This window comes from Lepisosteus platostomus, chromosome 16 (assembly GCF_059453375.1).
Source record: "Lepisosteus platostomus isolate fLepPlt1 chromosome 16, fLepPlt1.hap1, whole genome shotgun sequence".
In the NCBI taxonomy this organism is placed as follows: domain Eukaryota; kingdom Metazoa; phylum Chordata; class Actinopteri; order Semionotiformes; family Lepisosteidae; genus Lepisosteus; species Lepisosteus platostomus.
In genome coordinates, this window is record NC_142626.1 from 13,518,671 (window position 1) to 13,540,413 (window position 21,743).

The 21,743-nt window shown below is 39.4% G+C and overlaps 1 protein-coding gene across 2 annotated transcripts in view; it reads right to left on the reverse strand.

The window, feature by feature from the left end:
- The window catches only part of LOC148646899 (protein NLRC3-like), a 1,251,308-nt gene that overhangs the window by 950,450 nt on the left and 279,115 nt on the right, over nt 1-21,743 (reverse strand). Inside the window, exons 4-5 of one of the 2 annotated variants that reach the window (XM_088608933.1) lie at nt 19,540-19,713; nt 5,514-5,691 (exon numbers count right to left, since the gene is read on the reverse strand). The exons of the other annotated variant lie outside the window; for it this stretch is intronic. Coding sequence (XP_088465059.1) covers nt 5,514-5,691; nt 19,540-19,713 — 352 coding nt within the window. Of the gene's footprint in view, nt 1-5,513; nt 5,692-19,539; nt 19,714-21,743 lie in introns of those variants that run through there. 2 annotated transcript variants of the gene reach the window in all.

Sequence of the window (21,743 nt, forward strand, 5' to 3'; positions counted from 1 at the left end):
GCTGTCAGAAGGGAAGAAGGTGACTATTCATTGTTATCAAAAATGACTTAGAGTCGATCATGTTGCGATATTTTGAAATATAAAAGTCAATTGATTGTCCATAATATCGCTATTCTATTTTTTCGAAGAAATGTTTGTTAAAAGAAAAGTCCAGCACCAGCTGGAGTCGAACACACAACCTGTGCATTGTTAGTCACGCACCTAGACCAGTAGGCTACAGGGGAACTCACATGAACAAGGAGGCGAAACAGCCTTACACAGCCCTGTTGCAGTACACGAATATAATCATACCGTTATTAAATTCTTTAGATACGCGATTCCATATTATATTCCCTTTTAATCAAATTCTAAAAGTATGCTTGTTGACTCCGGTATCACGTTAGTTAAAGACTTCGAAGCTTAAAATGTTTAGGGAGAAATGGAATACTGGTGTGTATTTTTTTCTTTAAAGTACCAAGACCAGCTATATACTGTATGTTTATGTTCCAAAATTAATATCATTGATGGCATTCACACGCGTTGCAGTATGCTCCTATTCTTTTTATGCTCAGCTACTAAGATTCCCTTCAGTGGTAAAATTAGATATGAATATTCAATACTTAAACGGGCACAGTTAAGACATTAAATATACATATACATACTGTATACAGTACAGTTTGCATACGGTAATATGTTTATGTTCCTAAATCAATCTCTTTTATGAGCATGTGAAAGGCATGGTGAATCACTGTACTTTGCATGATTGGAAACAAATGTGTGATTGCGAAATGCTGTGGTGTTACTTTTACAAAGACGGTCAATGAAAAAAAGAATATTGACCAGGGCAATACTTTGAGTTTACACTTACAGCTTGTCCAAGGTCATTCATTATTAATACTATTAGTAATATCTTCGTTAAAGACTGATGGCCACAGCTCAAACATGAGAGGTTGAGCTTTATTAGCTCCACCTTGCGGAAATTCCGGATACTATTATTTTGCTTGTCGTATTATAGGAGAATTTACGGTAACTAGCGGTATTTACCGGTAGCTTGCGGTAGACTGCGTACAGCGTACCGGAAAATAATGCGGTATCGCCCGCGCATTTTGAATGGCTGCATCTGTAGGGCTTTCGGGCTCACGTGGGTTTGCGCCCTACACCCTGCGGTACCGCCGTGTACATACAGTACGAACATGCTGTTATATTTAGGAATATAAAACATGTCAATATAGTGTCCATAATATTTTTCAACTAAATGTTTATTTGTTAAAAGAAAACTCCTAGCAACAGCTAGATTTGAACACCCAACCTCAGTCTTAATAGTCAGTTATAGTACTTAAGCATCACACCACAAATGCAGTCATGTAGCAAGTTGTAAAACAGCTGTACACATATCAATAGAAAGTCTTATACTACTGTTTGTGCTACAGTACATGAATATAATTATATCGTTATTTATTTCTTTAGATATGCGATTCCATATTATATTCCCTATTAATCAAATTCTAAAAGCATGCTATTGTTTACTCTGATAACGAGCGTATTCACAGAAAAGGTTAAAACTATCACTTTTCACAAAGTATATTGTAACGCTCCAGGGTTCTGGTTGGCCCCCCCACCGTCATGGACTCGAACCCGGGCCGGCGGCGTAGCTCAACAGGGACCCAACCGCTTGAGTTAAAGGAAGATCTCCCATCAGCCCCGCGGCTGTGGGCCCTGCTATTGCAGGGAAGGGCGGTGACGTCACCACTCTGGCAAGCCAGCTCTTACACACTCACTGGTGGCCGAATGCATTACACTCTCCCCGGCTTAACTCGCCGACCCCGGTGAAGGGCTATCCCATCCCACTGCTAACACCAATGTAACACTTCGGGGTTCAGGCGGGCACCTTTGCCGTTGCCGCTTAGGTCGGCCCCCCACTGTCGGGGACTCAAACCTGGGCCGTCAGCGTAGCTCAACAGGGATCCAGCTGCTTGAGCCAAAGGAAAATCTCCCATCAGCCCTGTGGCTGTGGGCCCTGCTATTCACAAGGGAGGGTGGTGACGTCACCGCTCTGGTAAGCCGGCTCTTACACACTCACTGGTGGCCGTATGCATTACAAAAAAAAAACGTAATACGGTCAGAAGGAGGACGTACAAATAACCATATGTAAGACTTTGATGCTTAAAATGTTTAGGGAGAAACGGAATACTGGTGTGTATTTTTTCTTTAAACTACCAATACAAGCCATATACAGTACAGTTTACATAATGTTTATGTTCCTAAATTAATATCATTTAGGACCCTCAGAAGCGTTATGCTCCTCTTCTTTTTATGCTCTTCTTCTAAAATTTCCCTTTAGTTGTAAAATTCCATATAAATATTAAATATTAAGTGTATTAATATGTGCACAGTAAAGAAATTAAATGATTAAATCTTTTCACTACCAACCAATGCACCACGAGTGCCCCTGTCAGTCATTTTGGCCAGCCAATCACGTGCCGCAGATTATTTGCCACAGTATGGGGTTTTACCGTGCCTTTTGAATGGCTGCATCTGTACCTGCTAAACCACTGGGTCAATGAAAACCGAAAGAGTAAATTTGTTTGGCTGACCACTTTTCTGAAAAGTCTGAAAAAAGGGGGGTCTGGTTCAAACTGCTGTCATTCATTCATTATTGACCATTCAGAGCCTTAGGAGATGTCACTGTCTCTGTTATCACGATTCAGGAGAGAAAAAAACCCTCAGCAACTGGATTGTTTACTTAGCAACCAGGGGTCATCTATTATTAACAACTCACCCTGCTAATAAGCTGGCAGTGCAAAAAAGCAATTAAAACTCCTCTGCTCTGCCGAGTGAGGCAGAATAAGTAACCCGGAAATATCTAGCCCAAGGAAAGAGGGAAACCAGAAAGATAGCAAAGCAGGAAACTAGGGACTCTGGCTGCAGAGGGTGTGACAATAATTACATTTGTAATTCCAGAGATATTAGAAAATGTTTGAGAGGACATCATTCCAGGGAGAAATTGACTATTTTGTTGGATGTCTTATTGGGCTAGACTAAACTGTATCTTTAAACACAAAAACTGAAAACTGAAATGAAAAAAAGTCTGGATCCCGAAAAATAATTTGACAGGGTATAACAGACTTTTGTATTTATACAGGGAATGAGAGGAGGAGATGCTTGTCACCACTGATTTATTCTCTCAGAGTATAAGATAACAGAAGGATATAGAGGGAGGTGATATAGCAGGAGGAACACACAATCAGGCTCTTGTTATTAGATGATGTTATTATATACAGCAGAAATTCAACAGTTCTTCCTGTAATCACAGACTACAGCACCATTTCAGGATACAAATTAAAATCGCAAATTCTGAAGCAATGCTATCCCTGAAGATAAAAAAAAATTCAACTTGAAATTAAATTTGGATGAAATAATATGTTAAGCAATTAAAATACCCTGAAACCTAGAAAACATATTAACATGTAATTAAGAAGTGCTAGAAAACCAGCTGAAGCAAGACTTTGATAGATGGAAACTGCTGCCTGTCTCATTCTTAGGAAGAATTAAGAAATCAAGAATGAATGTACTTCCAGGATTTCTGTCTTGTTCCAGACCTTGATTATGCCCCTCAATGACCATTTCTAAAACGTCTATTTTATGTGGTGTAAAGACAGGGTTCCATGCTATTTTTCTTGACCACTTAAAACGACTATTCTTTTCTTCAGTTGTTTTTTCATAATACATTTTTGTATGTGATTTTTGTATTTAAATTGCAGAATTCATTTATTTTGAAAATGCTTTGAGTTATATTAGGTGTAAAACATAAGTTTTAAGTGAGACAAATCCCTCTTCATCATTTTGCTGGGGAGCTGTCACTCAGGTTGTTGAAGCTTTAAGCTGAGCTGCACAGATGTAAGACTGTAGATTTGGGAGAGTTCAAGTGGGGGAGGTTTTACCTGAGATTTTCTTCCCTCACAAATAAATCTAGACCGACGTTTGTCCTGAAATTTGACTATATCTAACATTACAGGAATGAGTTTATACTAGTTCAGGTGGGTAGCTACGTCAGCATGCGTAGTCTGCAAAGGAACAAGAAATGGGTTTATTCCAGGCTGAAAAGAGAGGAGAGAAAAATACAACATTTCGGCTGTGAAACCGCATCTCTTTTTAGCTTGGAATAAATCAATTATGAGTTTATATTTTCAGAAAATTCACAGACGGCAGTGTAGCATTTGGAAACCATCAACATCACTTTCAATAAACAATTATCCAATTGAGGGTCACAGTTACCCAGAGCCTGTCCCAGGAAGCATTGAACACAAGGCAGGATTGAACCCTTGAAAGGATGCCAGTCTATCAAAGGGCACACACTCACACCAGTGCCAGCTTTCCCAGAAGTCTATTAACCTGCCAGCATGTTTGTGGACTGTGGGAGGAAACTGGAACAGCAGACAAACCTGGGGAGAACATACAAACTCCACACAGATAGCACCCCAGGTCTGGAATTGAACCCAGGGCCCCATTGTGATGTCTCCTGCACTGAGCTGATGGAAGCAGTAATCTGGAGACGGAATCCAGGCGCAGGCTCTGCTGGAAGCAAGCAGGGCAGGCAGCAGAAAGTGAAACTAGAGACGTGATCAAAAAGGTAGGGGTTGAGCTGAGAGGAACTGATTAAAGCACCAGAGAGAGTCTGAAGGAGAGTCGTTTAACATGCAGGATTCAAAGCACAGGAATCAGTCCAAGATGTGGTCAAGCACAGAGAGAGAGGAGAAAACACTGGGGAAATTCAAAGCTGGGAAGAAGTAAACGAGACTCTAAAATGAGAGACTAACACATTAATAAATTTTGCAAACCTAATTTACTTCCACAGCTACATCCTTTCAAATTTATGAACAATATCAGAAATCAAAGGAGGAATACATAAGTTAAAGAGTAAGATGCAAATGAGAAGGCAGTTGCCACTTCCACAGTAATTGACAAATCTAAAACCATACAAATCTGTATAAATCCACCAATTCACATTCATGGAGAGAACATGAGTAGAAAGGTCATATTCAATACTGGAAGAAACACCGATTGTAAGCTAAATATGATCAATTTGGAGGCACAAACTGTTGGAAGAATGGCCGGGAACATCATAAACATATTTGGCATGAAAATAAAATGGGGAAAGATACTGTACTTAAAGAAATATAAAAAAGCTACTTTAGAACTGTCAGGACTGTAGCCATGAAATAAATCACTAGAAATTTGTTAAAGCTGGACAGACCTTGTGTTCAAATGAAGAAGGACTCTATTAATTAAATCCCATGGAGAATATTACCCACAGAATTATCAACAAAATATACATACTGTATGTGTAAATAATTTGGTCAAATGGGAAAGATTGCATGTCAAGTCTCTTGGTAATGCGATATTAACAAAGAAGCCAGAGACAAGAACTTTTTTGGTTTGTATTTCCTAGGTGTTGATGCATGTGAAAAGTGAATGTTGTGTGTCTCAGAATATCTACATAAAACAATAAAAACAAAGAAATCACCAGTGTTCACTTACTTCAGTGTTGTTAATTTACAGTTGGGATTCGTCAGAGCTGCAGACAGCAGTTTCACTCCTGAATCCCCCAGGTTATTGCCACTCAGAACCAGCACTGTCAGACTGGAGTGTTGAGACTGAAGAACAGAGGCCAGATCTTCACAACATCTCTCTGTTAGTTCACACCATGACATCCTGCAGACAAAAAGACAGGAGCACAGCTTAACATCTGCACAGCTCATCCACTCTTTCTTTCCAAGTCTTCACTCCAACCCCCAGCTCAGCAGTAATATACAGTACAACATCATGTCATTATCCATCTCAAGAGTGTCCATGGATGAGGATGATGAAGATAACAGCTGCTTCAAATTTTAGATTCCAGAAGGAAGAAGAAAGATGAGAAGAAACTGTCAGGAATGGAGACTTTCACTTTTAACTACAATAAAAATTGCTTCACATTTATTATTATATTTTATTATTATGTCATCCTCTTATAGTTATTTTTAGTTAGTTATATGGTTGTTGTTGTTGTTTTTCTTCAAATGGTTTATTAATCCCAAATGTAAATGTCCAACACTGGAGTAAGTGAACTGGAGACTTTTTATTGTTAGTTGTAGATATGTAGAGAAAAACAGCATTCCCTTTTGAAGAAAATAAACAATTTGAATAAAAAAATTGACCTGTGTTTTAACGTTATCAATGTATATATATATATGTTATCCTGTATGAGTCGGAGTGGTGGCACTGTGCTAAGGATCTGTGCCTGTGGCTGGAAGGTTGCTGGTTCATAGCCCATGGCAGGCAGAAGAATCCTACTCTGTTGGGCCCCTGAGCAAGGCCCCAACTGCACCTGGTGGTGCTATACAATGGCTGACCTTGTACTCTGTCCCCCAGCTTCTCTCCTTGTCTGTGTCTCATGTAGAGTAAACTGGGGTATGTGAAAAGATTAATTCCTAATGCAAGAAATTGTATATTGCTAATAAAGTGATCTTATCTTATCTTATGTTTATAACAACACATAAAATAACAGAAGTAACAATAATATGAAGCAATAAACAGCATACACACACATCACCTTAAGACTCTCGGCACGGAAGAAATAGATAGACCCTTTAGGATCCAAAACAAACACAAATTAATGGACAACAGTGATGGTGTGCACGTTTCCCCTTTCCAAATTTAGAGAGTGATCTGTACAGGCTTCCCAGGACAGGCTGTGCATTAGCAGACAGCTGAGATCAGTGCATAGCCTGACAGAGTTTTCCCCTCAGTTGAAGCCAAAGACAGTTCCCCTAAGGCAGTGGTTCTCAAACTGTGGTACGCGTACCAGCAGTGGTACGCGGAGCGCCGCCAGTTGGTACGCCATATGACCCTGGAACTTTGTTGTGTGCTCTGAAAAATCAGGACAGGTTTTCACATTTTCTATTTTAATACGTGTCGAATACGCAGCCTACAGATGCAGCCATTCAAAATGCGCGGGCGATACCGCATTATTTTCCGGTGCACTTTTCGCAGTCTACCGCGAGTTACCGGTAAATACCGCTAGTTACCGTAAATTCTCCTATAATACCTCAAGCAAAATAATAGTATCCGGAATTTCCGCAAGGTGGAGCTAATAAAGCTCAACCTCTCATGTTTGAGCTGTCGCCATCAAACTCTTTAACGAAGATATTACTAATAGTATTAATAATGAATGACCTTGGACAAGCTGTAAACTCAAAGTATTGCCCTGGTCCACATTATTTTTTTCATTGACCGTCTTTGTAAAAGTAACACCACAGCATTTCGCAATCACGCATTTGTTTCCAATCGTGCAAAGTACAGTAATGTTTGAGAATCGATTCACCATGCCTTTCACATGCTCATAAAAGAGATTGATTTAGGAACATAAACATATTACCGTATGCAAACTGTACTGTATACAGTATGAATATGTATATTTAATGTCTTAACTGTGCCCGTTTAAGTATTGATTATTTATATGGAATTTTACCACTGAAGGGAAATCTTAGTACCTGAGCATAAAAAGAATAGGAGCATACTGTAACGTGTGTGAAGGCCATAAACGATATTAATTTTGGAACTTAAACATACAGTATATGGCTGGTCTCGGTACTTTAAAGAAAACATACACACCAGTATTCCATTTCTCCCTAAACATTTTAAGCATCAAAGTCTTTAACTAACATGATACCGGAGTCAACAAGCATACTTTTTAGAATTTGATTAAAAGGGAATATAATATGGAATCGCGTATCTAAAGAAATTAATAACGATATAATTATATTCATGTACCGCAACACAAGAATAGTACACGCTGTACATTGTCTGTTGCAACGTAAATTGCAAAAATGTACTTGGAATCTGTCCAAACTCTACTTTGTCAGGCATTTTCTTTTACTGCAACGGACATAAAAACTCCCTTGCTTTTAACATAATAGCGTTTCATAATTTCTAACTACGAAAATTATTTAAACTGCGACACTTATCATTCAACCAGAGCTTGAAATGTCACAAGGATCCTCTAGAGCACAGCAAAGACTGTATTAAAAGAATCGTGTATCTAAAGAAATTAATAAGATATAATTATATTCCTGTACTGCGACAGGGCTATGTAGGGCTGTTTCACCTCTCTCTTCATGTGACTCTATTCAAAAGCCATTTAGCAAAGAGGGGATGAGAAGAGTGACAAACTAGTATACAGTACTTTAGATCTTTTTTTCTGAACCGGGGAAAATCTGATCATGTTTCTCTATAACAATAATAAAAAACATTGCCACACCCGGACTGTTAAACCAACGCATTAGCACGTCAAAGCCCATTGAGGAGCCGGGCGCAATAACTGTTTTGTCCCTTGATTTACTGATCTGCATTAATTACAGAAATCAAGTTCCTGCTCTTTGCAGACAACCTGGTCCTGCTGTCGCCCACAGAACAGAGGCTGCGGCAGAACCTGGCACTGCTGGAGCAGCACTGTCAGACCTGGGCACTGACAGTCAATCTGGACAAGACCAGAGTTTAAAAAAAACTTCAACGGACATAAAAACTCCCTTGCTTTTAACAGAGCGTTTCATAATTTCCAACTACGAAAATTATTTAAACTGCGACACTTATCATTCAACCAGAGCTCAAAATATCACAAGGATCCTCTAGAGCACAGCAAAGACTGTATTAAAAGTATACTAGTGACAAACTAGTATACTTTAGATCTTTTTTTCTGAACCGGGGAAAATCTGATCATGTTTCTCTATAACAATAATAAAAACATTATTTTACATATCACCTTTATGTGATATCACCTTAAGGAGTGCACATACAAGGGTTAATTGCACAATGGACCGCGCAAAGAAATTTAAAATAGTCTTCTTTGGTGTGAGGGCAGGAGTGGATCGCAGAAGGCATAATCAGCAAATTAGGAAAACAAAGAACAGGACAGGTGAGACGTTTATCCAGAGAGCGAGTGATCAGAAAAAGGAACAGCTGTTACGCCCAGGTTTTACGCTCTCTCTCTGCTGAATGAATAAAAGCATTTTATTAAAAAACGCGTTTGCGTTTGTCAGGGTATTTACTTTGTAATCTGTGGTTTATATCTACTGCATTGCTTTGAGATGCCACTTTTAAAGGTGTAGCGGCGAGGCTTATAAATAAGAAAGAATTAAGTGTTTCTGAGCTTTCCCAAATTAGGCCTCATCTCTCTGTTCATCTCTGTGGTGCAGCCACAGAGAAACTATTCATGCAGGCTGATTTAAGATGTTTTCTTTTGATGAGGGACAGCTCCCAAAGGGGGATGCACTTAGCTAAGCCTGGCTATCATGATCAATGGTCATCCATTGGCACCTATCTGTCTAGGGACTGCCAGATGGACATCTGGACTGCATTCCTAAGTGTCAGGAGTAAGTGACTCATATCTCACCTTGATCAACCAATCAGGGACTGGTAGGGCCGAGTAACCCACGTGGGACTCTGATGCCCATGGAACTTTCAGCCAATCAATGAGCTGAAGTTCCTCCAGGTAAAAACAGGCAACACAGAGAGCCTGGGAGATTCAGGGAGATTCAGTAAGATTGAGGAGAGGATTCTGTGGACTGTTCTAAAGGGAATTCAAAGGAGAATTCCAGGGCAGGACGGCCCAGGAGCAGAAGGCTCCCAAGGGCAGGACATTCTCGCAGCGCGCCTCCTGACCATCCTGAGACTCAGCCCGGACAACCACCGAACGGCCAGTGTGTCCGAGTGCCAGAACTTTCCTTTGTTCTAAGAGTCTAGAGTGGAGGTTGCCAGAGAGTAACCAGCAGCAGGCCTCGTGAACAGGTCGGAACTGTGGACAGCTGAATCACTATTCAGAACTAGCTCTTCATCAGGAACGAACCGGTCCTCTTCCTGACTTGCTGGGACTCACAGTCATCTTTTCTCCTGTGTGCAAACTTTGCTAGTTAAAGCCAACAGTGAGCATCAGCAGCGCACCGTCGCAAGCCGCACAGCACAGCCTGCCACGGAGCCAGAGAGCGCGGATTGGACAGCAACAGCCTGCAACTGTTTCTTTGTGCCCGCAGGAGATCTGAATCCCCAGAGATTGGATGAGTATTCAACTTCACTGCATTACAGCTCGAGAATTCAATTGTTATCCCAACCAGTTGATATCAATTTAATTCCTAAGAGTTATGTACTTGTTTTGAGTATCTAATGTAGAAGTTATAACTAAGTTCATTTACGAAACGGTCTTAATGAATGATATACTAAACATATGTCCTCTTGATATGTGTAACACTTTGTAACTGACTGAATATATACCTTTTGTATTCCGATAACCCTCTCAATAAGATCTGTTAGGTTTACATGCATATTCTATGTATTAATAAATGTATCCTCGTGTATTAGTACCTGTGTGTGCGCGTTGTTTGAGTTATGTCGCATGGTTGGATTCTAAAGCCATCAAAAGAATCAACTTTGTGATTTACTGCTACAATTAATAATTGTCTCAGTAAATGCCCAAACCCTACAGAGCTGGTGCCTTCAGAGAGCCACTACATTTACATTTTGGCCATGGCAACATTACATTTATGGCGTCCCTGAGTGGCTATGATTACATATTTGGCGTCCCTGAGCCGGTTTTCTTACAAAGGTGATATGTAAAATAAAGTTTTTTTATTATTGTTATAGAGAAACATGATCATATTTTCCCTGGTTCAGAAAAAAGACGATTAAAATCTGTAATCTTTCCACTTGTATGTCATCGGAAAATACAAGAAGTTTCTGCTTTGTGTAAGGATGGTATCAAAAAGTAATCTAAGTGGTGAGAAAGCTGTGCTCCTCAAAGTACTTTACAGGATAAAAACAACAGCAATAGTGTTAAGCTGGGGAAACGATTTTTTTATAGAAATACAAAATGAGATATAATGATGTGTTCCGGCTAAGACATTAACGAGTACAACCCCCCTCTCTGCGGGAGTGCTGGCTGTGACGAATTAAACCGGTTTCACAGGTATTTTCAAAGTAGAAGGGGGCGAGATTTCCAGCGAAAGACACCTCCCCCTCCAAAGCCAAGGAAGTTCAGTACTTACTAGTTAAGAAAGCTAGGCTCCTCAATGAAATTGCTTTAACATGCTAATGCGGTGGTGTAACAGTCCGGGCGTGGCAAGCTTCTAATGTCAACTCGACTCGATTGGAAGACAATGAACATATTCTAGCCCTAAATGAATTAATAGCAAACGTGGTTTACATAAAATACATTTTTCCAAGAAAGTTTATAATAATACGATCTATAGTTGAAATCTGAGCCTAAATAAAAAGAAAAAGCATTTTCAGAGAGCAATCACGCTGTGTTTATGTAGAAAAAGCGATTAGGTTTATGAGCAATCTAATTACTTATTCGTTTAAAACGCTATATAAAATAAAGTTTATTATTAATTTTCTGGACAGAGCGGTGAACATTATTATGGATAAGACAAAGATAACGATCCTGATCAGTTTAGAAATCTGTGTACGCTGTAAGGTTTTTACATCTTAAACTTTTAAAATACACTTTTCGAATAGAAAGAAATCATCTTCCTGGTACAGTATGTATAGCAAACCAGCACGTCTTTTTTCTCCAATCAGAGGGGTTAGACGCTCGGTTAAAAGCAAAGGAGATTCGTCTGTTAAAGTGGACATAAAAACAAAAGTTCGCTGGCATTATATCCTAGAAGACACAGATCGGCGCCAGACCAGGAGAATGCCCGCAGCGTAAAAGAAAATGCCTGATGAACTAGGGATTGGACAGTTTCCAAGTGCTTGTACAATCGATGGAAATGTTCAAATAAATGTGCAAAAGAAATAAAATAATCATTTATTTCTTTATCATATTGGCTAGCTAATGTCCTCTCTTTGCTAGTTAGTGGCTGTGTTTCTGCGTTGGGTAGCAACGGGTGACTGTTCTCAGGTGGAAGATGTAAACAGCTTAATTTTCGTGTTAAATAATTTTTTTAAATTAAAATTCATTCCAGAGAGCAATCGCATATTTGGGTACCGTTTCATAAAACTTTCATGCTTAAATTGTTTAGAGAGAAATGGAAGACTGATAATGGAATGGAATGAATGATAAGTGTCGCAGTTTAAATAATTTTCGTAGTTAGAAATTATGAAACGCTCTGTTAAAAGCAAGGGAGTTTTTATCTCCGTTGCAGTAAAAGAAAATGCCTGACAAGTAGGGCTTGGACAGATTCCAAGTGCATTTTTGCAATTTACGTTGCATTGTCCATTGTGCTGCTGTAATACAGTTTAAAATAAGTCTAAACTGTATCAGCTTTATTTATGGGTTGCAATTTAGAAAAAGTCAAAATGCAATTTAGAGCTTTCTGGCAAGAGGAGACACCCAAATTAATAATGTAACATGCCACTGTTTGTGCATGAACAAAGATATCAATTTATGTTGCATTTGTCTGATTGTGAATCAAAAAACACATATATTTAAACCCAGGTTTACGATTTAAATCAATATAAATGTTTATATTGTAACGCCTAGGTGATTATTCATTGTTATTAAAATGACTTAAATTTGATCATGTTGTGATATTTAGAAATATAAATTTGTTTGGTGCCAGTGAGGTTTTATTTAATGTCTGACCAAGAACATTTTTTCAAAGAAATGTTTGTTAAAAAAAAAGCTATGGTTCCATAGTGGGATTCGATCACAGGCCTTCACACGCGTTACAGTATGCTCCTATTCTTTTTATGCTCAGCTACTAAGATTTCCCTTCAGTGGTAAAATTCCATATATGGGCACAGTAAAGACGTTTACTGTAAATCTTTCTACGACAGACCAACGGACCACGAGTGCCCCTGTCGGTCAACCAATCACGTAACTCGGTACCGCGCGTCATCGTGCGTCACAATACACGACACCGTAGCCAATTACCTCCGGTACCTGTCTGTACCGCGCACTTTGAATGGCTGCATCTGTATGTACTACGATACAGTGCGCGCTAATACTTCAGTGGACACAGAGCTACTATGTAATTCTATGCCACTCCATAGGAATGCGTGCTACGCAAGCGACCACTTGTATTTAAAACAAAAGCTATCTCCAGCAAATAGGGAGGTAGGAGAATGTGCGTGATTTTGGAACAATGCCAATGTTGTAAACACAGGAATGCATAGAAATACGTGCTACGAACGCTGGTAACGTTCGTGGTTGTGAGCACAAGAAAGAGTGATAGATAACAGAAAAATATTTAAGAACTGTTCTAAGTTAATTTGAGAAAAATACACAGAGCGTCTCTGTGTTTCGCTCCCATGCGCATGAAATAAAAACTTAAAAACAGAAACGTGGAAAAATGCAAGCTTGCGGATTGCTAAAGCAGGTAAGCCCCACACTATTATGTGTGGAGAAAAAGCTGCTGAACAGCTCGACCTGCTGCCCCCCCGAAAGACACGGTCACTTATAGAATTATTGATATGGCGGAAGATATTAAAAGTACGTTGACAGAGCGTGTTAAGATGAGCAGATGTTTTTCACTGCAATTAGATGAGTCTGTAGTTGATTTGGCCAATTTGCTTGTTTACGTTAGATACGAGTTTGAGGGTACGTCCCATGAGGACTTTCTGTTCTGTAAGCTGCTACCAACAGGAACTACAGGAGAGCACATATTTCAGCTTCTGAATGAATTTATCGAAGAGAATGGCATCGACTGGATAAAATGTGTCGGAGTTTGTACAGACGGTGCTAGAGCAATGACAAGTCGACAGAGCGGTGTAGCTGCATGAATTAGAGAGGTTGCTCCAGAAATTAATGGATGCATTGCAACATTCAGCGCGAGACCTTTGCCGTCAAGAAAATGCCTGACGATTTAAAATCTGTTAGACTCTGTTGTGAATTGTATCAAGGCTCGAAAAATGAATTCACATCTGCTTTGCTCGACTAAATAGGCTCACCTCTCTCACTGAAATGGAAATTTTATTATTTTTATTTGTTGTTGTTACTGTTTTTTTCTGTAAAATGGTTTGAGAAGCCACTTTTAAAGGCGCTATATCAAATAAAGTTTATTATTATAATATTTATTATATGTATGTCTGAGTGTGTGTGCACACGCGCTCATATTGGTCATTGAGATTTTCTGGGGTTCCTATGAGAAGATGACTTGTAGGTGGTACTTGGATGCTTTGGTTGGATTAGGGGTGGTACTTTGTCCAAAAGGTTTGAGAACCATTGCCCTAAGGTATGAGACTATTACAGGTCCCAGCAGGCCAGGGAAGAGAGACACATCAGGGGGATGACCCTACATTAAAAGCAACCTCTGAGAGGAAGTGCAGACAGAATCTGACATGAATATCTGCCTGTATACTGCAGTGAATACCATCCCAGTGTAGCTCACATCTAGTCCACACAGTGCCAGCAACCCGTCCATGTGCAGCAGGTGGTGTAGCTGGGTGACATTGGTTCAGTGCAGCCTGCTGGTGAAAAATGAGTAATGGCCCAGTTCTGTCTTCATTCTCCATTGTGGATATCAGTGTATTTTCACAATTAATCTCCAGCTTGTGATCACTGGATTTAAAAGGTGTTGTTAGACAATGAACTTTATTCATGCACTTTCTTTCTTTGACCTGCTCTCTCAATCTGTGGCTGCATTCACTTTGTCTGAGCCATAAAACTGAACTTTAAGTACAAGACGGCAAGTCAAGAGCGAGTCCATATGAACTAGAATTCTGCCTAAGACTTTGTCGGCCACAGGGGAAATCTTTTAGCTTGGGATCCATCTGGAAATTTCACTAGAATTTAGATAACATTGATACAGTTGGGCTTCACTGTCAAAAGAGTCTGGATGATCATCCAGACAAAACCTGACTGGAGCTATGTATTTGAACCATACTAGAGAGAGCTTGCTATTCTGTGTTTTTAAGGAACTTGCATTTCCTGGGTAAAAGAAACTTCAATTAGAGATGTCTCCAATTTATAATATCTATTTTGTGGCACCTGGGTTTTTCACAGTGCCCTCATACATCAGTAGTAGGATCAGGGCAGCCAGGAATGTACAGCCATTTACTGACCGGCTGCAGCCGATGAAGAAGAGAATGAGGTTGTATTTATTTAGAAGGCAGGTAATCTCTTATTTTGCGGCTGTAGGCATTATTTAAGAGTTTAATACACGGTAGAAGTCAGGAGTATTTTCTGGGTGATTAGAATGTTAGGCCTCTGGAACACCTTGTTTGAGCACACACCCTTATAATAATAATTAATAATTTCTTACACTTATATAGTGCTTTTCTGGACACTCCACTCAAAGTGCTTTACAGGTAATGGGGACTCCCCTCCACCACATCCACCTGGATGATTGTGCGCCATAACGCTCACCACACATCAGCTATCAGTGGGGAGAAGAGCAGAGGAATTAAGCCAATTCACAGATGGGGAATATTAGGAAGCCATGATTGGTAAGGGCCAATGGAAAATTTGGTCAGGACACCAGGGTTACACTCTTACTCTTTTCGAGAGATGCCCAGGGATTTTTTAATGACCACAGAGAGTCAGGACCTCCATTTTACATCTCCTCCGAAGGAGGGCGCCTGTTTACAGTACAGTGTCCCCATCACTATACTGGGGCATTAGGACCCACATGGACCACAGGGTGAGCGCCCCCTGCTGGCCCCACTAACAGCTCTTCCAGCAGCAACCTTAGTTTTTCCCAGGAGGTCTCCCATCCAGGTACTGACCAGGCTCACACCTGCTTAGTTTCAGTGAATTGCCATTTGTGAAATGCAGAGGGATATGGCTGCTGGCAATTTAGTAGAGATTTGGGAGAGTTTGAGTGGTGTAGGTTTTACCTGAGCTTTTCTTCCCTGCCAAATAAAATTAGAGAAATTTGACTTTATCTGACATTACAGGGATATGTTTATACTATCACTTAATTGACTAAGAAGGCAGTGTGGCATTTGAACACCATCAATATCACTTTTATTAAACAGTTACCCAATCCAAGGTCACAGTTACCCAGAGCCTGTCCCAGGAAGCACTGAACACAAGGCAGGACTGAACCCTGAACAGGATGCCAGTCTGTCAAAGGGCACACACTCACACCAGTGCCAGCTTTCCCAGAAGTCTACTAACATACAGATGCAGCCATTCAAAGTGAGCGGTACAGACACGTACCGCAGGTAAGATGACACGGGGTACCGCGGTGCGTGATTGGTTGACCGACAGGGGCACTCGTGGTCCGTTGGTCTGTCGTAGAAAGACTTACTGTAAACGTCTTTACTGTGCCCGTTGTAGATATTGAATTTTACCACTGAAGGGAAATCTTAGTAGCTCAGCATAAAAAGAATAGGAGCATACTGTAACGCGTGTGAAGGCCATAAACGATATTAATTTTGGAACATAAACATACAGTATATAGCTGGTCTTCGTACTTTAAAGAAAACATACACACCAGTATTCCATTTCTCCCTAAACATTTTAAGCATCGAAGTCTTTAACTAACACGATACCGGAGTCAACAAGCATACTTTTAGAATTTGATTAAAAGGGAATATAATATGGAATCGCGTATCTAAAGAATTTAATAACGGTATGATTATATCCATGTACTGCGACAGGGCTGTGTAGGGCTGTTTTGCTTACTGCCGACAGGCACTGTGTAAGACCCGGCGTACCAGAGCAGCGCACCGAGGGAGCGTTTGCATTTATAACTTAGTTTTTAAAATTAGTCAAGCAATATGAACTCCTGGAGTGCTGGCTGTGATGAATTAAACCGGTCTCACAGGTATTCAAAGTAGGAAGTACAGTGTTAAGTGGTAGCTGGGCTACTCCCTCAATAGAATCGCTTTAAGGAAAAGCATTTTCAGAGAGCAATCACGCTGTGTTTATGTAGAAAAAGCGATTAGGTTTATGAGCAATCTAATTACCTATTCGCTTAAAACCCTATATAAAATAAAGTTTATTTAGAGATGAATGATCAGTGTCGCAGTTTAAATAATGGGAGTCAGGAAACTAACACACAGCGCCACCGGATTTAATAACGCAATAAAAACGCTATAAAATAATGTGACTAGGCACAGAAAAAGTTTACAGCACAGTGCAATAATAAATGCTGACCATGACTTTAGAAGCATAAATTACCTTACACTCAATTTAAACACAAGCTGTCTTTCTGTATGAACCTCTAAGCTGGTTCATACAGAAAATGTAGAAATGCATTAGCCTGATTATGATTAAAAAACACATAATTAAACACGCGTTTGCGATTTAAATCAGAACACGATTTAAATCAATATAAATGTTTATATTGTAACACATACTGTCCAGCCTCCATTTCTCTATAAAAATTTACTCTGTTGCACACACACACACAATAGAAGCAGGAACCGCTGTCAGAAGGGAAGATATGTTCAAAATATCACAAATATCGATCATGTTGCGATATTTTGAAATATAAAAGTCAATTGATTGTCCATAATATCACTTATCTATTTTTTCGAAGAAATGTTTGTTAAAAGAAAAGTCCAGCACTAGCTGGATTCGAACACACAACCTGCCAGTTGGTAGTCACACACCTAGACCAGTAGGCTACAAGACAGCTCGCATGAACAGGCAGGCGAAACAGCCCTACACAGCCCTGTCGCAGCACACAAATACCGTTATTAAATTCTTTAGATACGCGATTCCATATTATATTAGCAGAAAAGCTTAAAACTACCACTTTTTCACACGCTATTTCACATGCTAGTTAAATACTTCGATGCTTAAAATCGTTAGGGAGAAATGGAATACCGGTGTGTATTTTTCCTTTAAAGTGCCGATTCCTGGAATCTGACTGGCTGACACCCCTCTGAAGTGGTTCCATAAAATCTGGTATACGGAAAAGAAAGCGTTGATAAATACAAGTGTCTTTTAATACACTCTTTGCTGTGCTCTTGAGGATCCTTGTGATATTTTAAGCTCTAGTTGAATGATAGGTGTCGCATTTTAAATCATTTTCGTAGTTAGAAATTATGAAACGCCCTGTTAAAAGCAAGGAAGTTTTTATGCCCGTTGAAGTAAAACAAAATGCCTGACAAAGTATGGCTTGGACAGATTCCAAGTGCTTGTACAAATGTGCTAAAGAAATTATACTTTGAGTATACAGCTTGTCCAAAGTCATCCATTATTAATACTATTAGTAATATCTTCAGTAAAGGCTTTGATGCATAAATATTTCTGATAAAGGTAGGTTGTGTACTTTTGTCCAACTGAGCAATCTTGCTTTCATAAAATATACCAACATTTTAATGACTGATGATTAACATGCTGTAATACACAGTTCAAAATTAAAGGCTCAAATGCTGTACATGAGAGGTTAAGCTCCCTCTGGCGGTTTTACAAGGCGACGCCGGATAGTTAGCCACGTGACACACGTGAACTGCGTGATACCGCGACACGCCCACCGGGGTATGCCACGAAATACCTCACCCATTTTGAATGGCTGCATCTGTACCTGCATTTTGTGGACTGTGAGAGAAAACTGGATCACCAGACAAATTTGGGGAGAACATACAAACTCCATACAGATAACACCCCAGGTCTGGGTTGAACCCAGTGATATATCTTCTGCAATTAGCTGATGGAAGCAGTAAACTGGAGACTGAATCCAGGTGCAAGCTTTGCTGGAAGCAAGCAGGGCAGTCAGGAGAAAATGAAACCAGAGACACTATCGAAAAGGCAGGGGTTGAGTTGAGAGGAACTGATTAAAGGACCAGGGAGAGTCTGAAGGAAAGTCATTTAAAATGCAGGGTTAAAATTCAAAGCTGAGAAGAAGTTATTGAGAATCTAAAGAGATTAACACATTGATCACAGAAAGAAATCACAGAAGGAATGCAAGAGTTAATAGTACCATTCAAATGAGAAAAAGGACGTTGGCACTTCCATAGCAATTGAAGAATTTAAAACCATTCAAATCTGTATAAATCCAGCAAGTCACATTAATGGAGAGAGTACAAAAAAAAAGTTCATATTCAATATTAGAAGAAAGACAAACTGCAATCCAAATATGATAAATTTAGGAGCACAAACTGTTGGAAGAATGGAACACGAGGCATATCATAAACATTTTTGGTATGAAAATAAACTGGCAAAAGAGTCTTGAAGACAAACAGGGACAAACACCAGATGAACGGCCTTTAGAGGCAGAAAAATACTTGTTTAGAACTGTCAGAACTGCAGTCATGAAATAAATCACTAGAAACTGGTTAAAGCTAGACTGACCTTGTGTTCAAATGAAGGATTCTATGAATGAAATCTCATGAAGATCATTACCAACAGAATTATAAATCAACAACAGCATATACATATGTGTAAAAAATTTGGCAAAATGGAAAATATTGCGTGTCAAGTCTCTCAGTAATGAGATGTTAACAAAGAAGCCAGAGACAAGAACTTGTATACAATTGTTAAGCAGTTTTTTGTCCTATATGCCCTCCTTCCTTTTTGTTTTGTACTTCTTAGATGTTAAATTTTTTATGCATGTGAAAAAGCTAATATTGTCTTTCTCAGAATATCTACATAAAACAATAAAAACAAAGAAATCACCAGTGTTCACTTACCACAGTGTTGTTAATTTACAGTTGGGATCCCTCAGAGCTGCAGACAGCAGTTTCACTCCCGAATCCCCCAGGTTATTCTCACTCAGAACCAGCTCTCTCAGACTGGAGTGTTGAGACTGAAGAACAGAGGCCAGATCTTCACAACATCTCTCTGTTAGTTTACAGTCCCTCATCCTGCAGACAACAAGACAGGAGCACAGCTGAACATCTGCACAGCTCATCCACATCTTTCTTTCCAAGTCTTCACTACAACACCCAGCTCAGCAGTAATATACAACATCATGTCATTATCCATCTCAGAGTGTCCATTGATGAGGATGATGAAGATAACAACTGCTTCAAAATTTGGGTTCCAGGAGGAAGAAGAAAGATGAGAAGAAATTGTCAGGAAGGGAGACAGTGGGGAACAGGGAGACACACGGAGCTACAGTGACTGGAAATGGGAAACAGAAATAGAGAGACTTTGACTTTTAACCATAATAAAAATTGCTTCACATGTATTATTATATTTTATTATGATGTCATCTTCTTATAATTAGTTTAGTTTAGTGTTGTTGTTTTTCTTCAAATGGTTTATTAATCCCAAATGTAAATGACCAATACTGGAGTAAGTGAACTGGAGATTTTGATGTTTGTAGATATTTTGAGAAAAACAACTTTCCCATTTAAAGAAAATAAACCATTTGAAGAAAAAAACCATTTGAAGAAGGGTTCTAACTATAGCACCACAAAAAAAAATTATATTAAGCAAGAACAAGTATACATCCAACCCCTATACAACCCCCCTTAAAAAGAATAAAGAAATTGATCATGAAACTTAATAAAACTCATCCCTCGCAAAACTACACAACACTGCACACGTGTTACACATGAAAGACTCTCTACACAGACTCCCACATGTAACAGTCAAAACACACTGACACCTTCAAACAAGAATCTCTACAGTTTTACTGGAGGAATTCTAGAGAGATCCTGATCTTCACCAACCCCTCAAACACTCTCCTCCTCCACAGACCCTGCACCTGAGACTGTTTATCCTGCTCTTGTAGAAGAGGAGTTGGGCCTGGCCCAGCAGAAAGTGCACTGGGTACAATTCTCTTCTTATTGACATAACTCACCTTGAACACAACAGCAGGGCTGCTGAAGGCCAGACTAAGGTTAGAGAAGAGACTTAACATGGGAGTCAGACAGGAGCAGGTGCTATAGCAGTGAAAGTGTGCCTGTTTCTCAGCACAGACGTGTAACCATAAACAGATGTATAACATTAAATTCATACAGTATATAATACATGGGATCACCTAGGTTCTTGATGTAGCCGATGTTGTGGCCCACTTCAGTCAGTTGCACAAAAAATGAAACTTTTTTTTTGGCAGTGCCTCCACCAGAAACAGCCCTCAATTTATGACTAAATTAGACTTTTCAGAAATTTCAACTGTAATTCTACTAGTGATCACAAGATGACTTCACAACATTTGTGTGCATTTTTTTTTCCTTTTACTGTGCAGGATATTACAATGAACAAATAACCTCTAAATAATGATCTTTTTTGTTATTTAAACTTCAAAAATACATATAGACCATGTTATACTGTGAAATTTCTCAAACTCAATTTTGTAGTAGTTGTAGGTTATCCTGACCTGAAGATCCATGGTCATTTGACCCAGGAACCAAATCTGTTAGTTATCCACCTACTGTATTCTTGTTAGTCTTGTTGTAAGCAAGGAGACTGTACTGCCCTTTGCGAAGTTGTTGTAAACACTTCTTTAAATTACAGTAAAGAGTGTTGGTTCCTTAAAGTGTGCTTATTGAAAGTTGCAACATATAAAACTAACCGTTAGAGCAACAACAAACAAAAAAAAATACTATAAAAAGGAATCCACTGAGTCTCTTAAACCAAAAAAAATCATTGGTGAGCTTGTAGAGAGGAGAGATGATGAATTCCCCAAATGTATTGATTTCACTAAAATGTTTTTCAATTTTTTTTGAAGAAATGGTTTGTTAATACAGTATGGTAAAGGAAAATTCAGAAAAAAGAGTTTTGTCCACCGTAAGGCAATACAATAGATTGAGGCCTGAGCACAATAAATCAAACGGCCTGGTGAGAATAATCTGTATCCTGTGTCCACTGTTCTCAGCTGTAAATCATCAGGTTCACTCGCAGCCTCTGATGAGAGAAACCCGCTGCCTCTTCACTGCGCTCCGCA